The sequence below is a fragment of the Limulus polyphemus genome, unplaced genomic scaffold, assembly GCF_000517525.1.
Source record: "Limulus polyphemus unplaced genomic scaffold, Limulus_polyphemus-2.1.2 Scaffold4880, whole genome shotgun sequence".
Lineage (NCBI taxonomy): Eukaryota > Metazoa > Arthropoda > Merostomata > Xiphosura > Limulidae > Limulus > Limulus polyphemus.
This window is the reverse complement of record NW_013670490.1, coordinates 28,501-34,721: the sequence shown is the minus strand read 5'-3', so window position 1 is coordinate 34,721 and position 6,221 is coordinate 28,501. Positions and strand designations below refer to the sequence as shown.

Below are 6,221 nucleotides of genomic sequence, written 5' to 3'. Positions count from 1 at the left end.
AGCATCACGTGACTACCGCTGTCGTAAACAATACATTGTCACTCAGCAACAAAACTATCACTTGATCGTTCTTAGGTGTTTATGATGAATGCTCAATATTCATGTTGATTTGTGAGAAAGGTTTGTTTTTATATTCTTTATCTTTTTTTTTTTGTATAACTTTGGTGATATAACAGCAAAATAGTTTAATTCAGAAGTTTTATGACATTGAATTATAGCCAAAAGCAAAATAGAATTTACTAGGTAGTGTTTCAGTAAAGTCTTACATTATGGTTATGTATTAGGACTAGGAATGCATGGGTACCCGGCCAGGTATTGGGCTAACTGATAATACTCGGCTCCAGCCGTGGGTCAAAGTTAGGCATCTAAGCCCTAATCTTTGTGGCAACTAACGTGGTACTAAAAGTTACAGTCAATAATTGGTTCAGTTTTAAAAAAAAAACGTGTTCCGTGGAACAAAAACTGACCACCAGCCTGAAAGTCAGGGATTCAGAGAAAAATAGAGGTTAATAACAGGCATAGCTTGAGAAGTAGATTTCTGGGGAAGTTGGGTTATGGTTTGAGAAGTTGGGCTAGGCATTGAAATGTGAAAGTAAAACTTTAATGTTTTGTTGGTGATTATTAGGTTAAATGTAATAAACACCAATTTTATTTTTGTTCCTAATTTTTGTGTATATTGTGTTTTTTTTTGGGGGGGCAAGGGGAAAACCCGGTCCCAGTTGACACCTGGCCCCGCCTGAAGATTAGTGACCGGGTATCCAGTATTCGGCGAAATTTTACTATCCGTGTATCCCTAATTAGGACTAATACTTAAATTAGACTACAAATAGGCCTACTGTTACTAGCGTTATAGAGTCAGTGTTTAAAAAGTTTTAAGCTGTTAATTAATAAATATTCTTTTGGTATTTTAACACATATATTACCTAATTGGCCTTCAAACATAAAGAAAAATAAAGGTTTATTACCAACAAATATCTTTTATCTATTGTACAGTCGAAAGAGTTGAAAATTTGTCAGAATGTTCACCATGTTTTCTATTTTTCTTACCTAGAATACAGTGAAAAGGTCAAAAGTGCTATTTAAGTCTCTCTCAGTGTGTAGAGTTACTTCTGTTCACAATAACATTTCAATTTTCTGTGTAGTTTTTACTAAAAATGTGGTGATTAAAGAATTACTTCAAGACTGATGAAATAAGTGAAGAGTGGGGGTATGTTGGAGGTATAGACAAATTTGTTTTAGTTAAATTATATAATTTTCAATAACCATTCAACAATGGTTTCCTATCATTTTTACGCTAATAAATTGTAAGAATATATGACTGAAAGTAAACAAGAATGTAATAATATTTCAACCACACTATATCTACTATACCCAGTGCCGATGAGCCCTTTTGCCCAGTATCAGGGCCCATAAAGATGACTGGAATACAACAGAACATCAGAGTAGTCAATACATTAAGGAAAATGTTTTCAGTATGAATGAGATTAACTTTGAAAACTGTGATATTTATTACACATCAGAATTAGTCTTATAATTTTTATGAACCTCAGATTGTTTATCATAAGGTAAACTTGATTCACTGTAGCTTACTCCATTTTGAAACTGTAGGTCAGAACTTCCTCTCCACACCATAGGAGTAGTTGCCATTGCACACTTTGTGTTGGCAGTTCTGATTCAGGGACGTCAGGTGGAATGGACAGCCAGGTTAGACTATCTCTGGAATGCACAGGTACAATTTCACAAAAAATGTTCTCTTTCCTTATAGAAAAAATGTACACACTCATCCCAGTATTATGAAGTTTTTTCTACACACCCATCCCAGAATTTTCAAGTTTTTTCTACACACCCATCCCAGAATTCTTAAGTTTTTATCTACACACCCATCCCAGTATTATGAAGTGTTTTTTTTTCTACTCACCCATCCCAGTATTATGAAGTTTTTTCTACACACCCGTCCCAGTATTATAAAATATTTTTTCTACACACCCATCCCAGTATTATGAAGTGTTTTTTCTACACGCCCATCCCAGTATTCTGAAGTGTTTTTTTCTACACGCCCATCCCAGTATTCTGAAGTGTTTTTTCTACACGCCCATCCCAGTATTATAAAATATTTTTTTACACACCCATCCCAGTATTATAAAGTGTTTTTTTCTACACATCCATCCCAGTATTATGAAGTGTTTTTTTTTCTACACACCCATCCCAGTATTATAAAGTGTTTTTTTCTACACATCCATCCCAATATTATGAAGTGTTTTTTCTACAAACTCATCCCAGTATTATGAAGTGTTTTTTTCTACACACCCATTCCAGTATTATGAAGTGTTTTTTCTACACATCCATCCCAATATCATGAAGTGTTTTTTTTTCAGTACCAACTATATTAGTATAACAATTGCTTTTACTAAAATCTTAATACAAATTATTAACTATTAATTAAATATTGTTACGTCTCTGTATGTTTATTTGTTAATTCTTCTAAGATACAAGTCCTTTCTTTATAAAACTTGTTTATTCTTCCTCAATACAACTTTGTAATGTACTTAATTTTCACAGTTACACACACTATAGTTCACAACAATTCACTCACTTTCTATCTCGCTTAGACTTAATTGTCCGTCCCCGTAAACTATAGTTCCGATCTCTGTGCCTGCTATCCTCAGTTCCCGCCGACCGTAATCGCTGTCTTTCGTGCTCTCTGCTTCGTCTCCACTACGTCTCTGTCTCCACTACTGCTTCGACTCTGTCTGTCTCTTTCACTGTCTAGCGCACTTATATACGATAATACTGCCTGTTCTAGAAACTTCTAAGACTCTCAACACGTGCTACCAGCGTCAATTAACTCCCGCTGTCGCAACACACTAGCGAATCTTCTAGAATATTCGTCACGTGACCCCACTGTCGTAACAATATACCTGAAAATCTTGCTTCAAATCTCTAACTTCCAGTGAACTTGATTTAGTCCTTGTCATCTTCCATTTCTATGTCACAAAATGGTAAATATTTTGTTCACAATCAGACTTTAGTCAGTCATGACTGACACAGCAGTAGCCCAAAGATACATGTGTAGGCAGTATTAAGAACAAATATTAACTCGTTAAGAGAAAGGTTATATCTGATAATGTACTGCGAGTTTCAAATTTATGGTCTTTATAGGCAGAAGATGAAAAATATGAAATGGTTCAACTACAGAACAACAACGGTCGTATTTTATTTAACTTGCTTCCTTCTCATGTTGCCACTCATTTCCTAGACAGTCAATTTAAGAACAACATGGTAAGTAACTGGAATTTATATTTTCACATTTTACTCACTGGTAAAGCGCTTCCAATAACTTGTCCATCAGATAACTTAGAATCACTTAAGTTGGTTAATTCATATTTTATAAGATTAATACTAAGATTAGAGTTTCATTTATCTCACTTGCTTCTTTAAGTAATGTAGATTTTATTAATTGATGAAAGATATCGGGAAAATAGCTAAAAACCAATTTAATATTGTGAACCAAATTAACACAAGATTTTAAATCGGGTTTTAATGTAATAAGACATCAATACAAGCAAGAATTGAAAACGTTATCCTATGTTTGTATTATAACTGTGAATCTTGAGAACTGTACTATTCTATAGCATGGTTACTATTTGACTGTCAACATAAAACCTGTTTAGGGGTTTAGGTGACCTTTAATAATATATATATATAATTTGGATGTGTAACAGAATGTGATTATTGATATTTTTTAAATTTTCTTCTTAAGGTTCCACAGAAAACTTTACTGTTAACTGTATTATCTATGTTATATAACAGCAGGTGGTCAGACAGTTCACTACTGAACACTTTTTTGTTCCCGGACGTTTCACTACCTGATAATTTTCTGTCATAATCTCCCTTACATATCTTATTTAACATCATACAATAAAAAAATATTTCTTCAATATTAGTTCATTAGATAAACACTCAAGTCAGTAAAATATTAGTGAATATTTCTTCAGTATTAGTTCATTAGATAAACACTCCAGTCAGTAAAATATTAGTAAATATTTCTTCACATTTGTTTAATGAACTAATACTGAAGAAATATTCAGTAATATTTTACTGACTGGAGTGTTTATCTAATGAACTAATACTGAAGAAATATTCACTAATATTTTACTGACTGGAGTATTTATCTAATGAACTAATACTGAAGAAATATTCACTAATATTTTACTGACTGGAGTATTTGTCTAATGAACTAATAACTCCAGTCAGTAAAATATTAGTAAATATTTCATCAGTATTAGTTCATTAGATAAACACTCCAGTCAGTAAAATATTAGTAAATATTTCATCAATATTAGTTTATTAGAGAAACACTCCTTCAAAATAAAAAAGGCTCTTATGTTTTAAAACATTTTATTTAAAATAATGAAAGATCTGAACTTTTAAAAAATAATTCAGGTTTTCCTCGAATAGTTATCCAGCCATAACAAGTCATTTATATGTAGCTGGAACAGGTAGCGAAATGACCTGGTTGCAAACTGTCCTAGAACCATAACAGAATATTTATTATATTTTTACTATCATTATCTGTGGTTTTAAAAAGCATATACACACACATATACATATATCAAATGCACCATAGAAACAACTAGTGTGGAATGATTAGTAAAATATCTGTTTGGTGTCAAACACTTGGAACAGTAATATAAAAATTAGTAACTGCTCATTCTTTTCAGGACTTGTATTATCAATCTTATAATAAAGTTGCTGTCATGTTTGCTACCATCCCCAACTTTCATGAATTCGACACAGAAAGTGACTCTAGTGATGAGGGTGTAGAATGTTTGCGACTCTTGAATGAGATCATTGTAGACTTTGATAAGGTAAGAAATTTTGTCATTTCTGGTAGTTGGTTGCATTATTGGGAACATCATAACCTACTTAAAGTCACATTCTTATCGTGTATACTGTCACAAAATATTTTTCTCGGGTGTATTTATTAGATTCAGTTTTAGTTAAAGCTTGAGAAGACTGTCACATTTTGTTTTTTTAGCATATTGAACATTTTCAATATTCTTTGAGCTGTATTTATTGTTTGAGATTAAGTTTAACCTAATGAGGCCTGGCATGGCCAGATGATTAGGGCACTTGACTTGCAATCTGAGGGTCACAGGTTTGAATCCCCATTCCACTAAGCATGCTCGTCCTTTCAGCCACGGTGGCCTTATAATTTGATGGTCAATCCCACTATTCATTGGTAAAAGAGTAGTCCAAGAGTTGGCGGTGGGTGGTGGTGACTAGCTGCCTTCCCTCTAGTCTTTCACTGCTAAATTAGAGATGGTAAAGCCCTGATGTAGCTTTGCGGGAAATTCAAAACAAACAAAGAAATTTTAATCTAATGAAGAATGGTTTTAAACATGTATAAGATTCTGTAAATAACTGAATAAGATATTTCTTTTTTGTTATTTAACAGTTGTTGAATGAAGAAAGGTTTCGCAGGATTGACAAAATCAAAACGGTAGGAAGCACCTACATGGCAGCTGCTGGCTTGATACCTATGTGCTATACCTTTGTAAGTAAACATATTGACATTTCTTCAACATAAACTTAACACACTAATTTTTACCACATATTTTAAAAGGATGTAGATGTGTATGCGTGTTTAAAGCTATTTATAAATCTATTTATGAATCATTTGTATAATTACTGCAAACACACTCAACTTATTACAGTGCTTATTTGGTAACCAAGTGATCACAAATTACAATAAAGAACTAGTCCTAGGAAAAAAAGTTGAAGGATTTGTTTTTCACAAACTAAGAAACTATTTTCTTAATTTAAAAAATACTCATTATAACGTCCCAGTATATGATGATGTTCCTTCGATATGTTGTGCTCTATTCTTTAAACACTTAGAAGCAGTAGAATGTATAATAAAATTGTCTTCATTTTACTTCTACACATCTCACGACTTGTCGTAATCTGTACTAAAGCTAGTCTTTAGCTATGTCAAGAACTTACTGTTGCGTCAGCGAGGTCACGTGACTAGTGTCACGCCCCCTGCTTTCTGGAAATATCTTGTACCTTCGTGAAGTGTCGGGAGATTACTAGATACAGGGTAGCCTGGTATATATAAGAGGGTGACAACGTGACGGGGAATAATGTGTGTGTAGACAGTGAGTAATTGATCTGCAGTCAGAGAGTATTATTGAAGTTGAGCATGTTCGTTGTTATAG

At 33.2% G+C, this 6,221-nt stretch overlaps 1 protein-coding gene across 2 annotated transcripts in view; it reads left to right on the top strand.

Annotated features, from left to right (window-relative positions):
* Nucleotides 1-6,221, top strand: part of LOC106471819 (Ca(2+)/calmodulin-responsive adenylate cyclase-like) — a 48,574-nt gene that overhangs the window by 36,087 nt on the left and 6,266 nt on the right. For both annotated transcript variants that reach the window (XM_022400425.1, XM_022400424.1), the window contains exons 15-18: nucleotides 1,609-1,729; nucleotides 3,160-3,279; nucleotides 4,722-4,868; nucleotides 5,459-5,557. In XM_022400425.1, coding sequence (XP_022256133.1) covers nucleotides 1,609-1,729; nucleotides 3,160-3,279; nucleotides 4,722-4,868; nucleotides 5,459-5,557 — 487 coding nt within the window. The remainder of the gene's footprint in view (nucleotides 1-1,608; nucleotides 1,730-3,159; nucleotides 3,280-4,721; nucleotides 4,869-5,458; nucleotides 5,558-6,221) is intronic.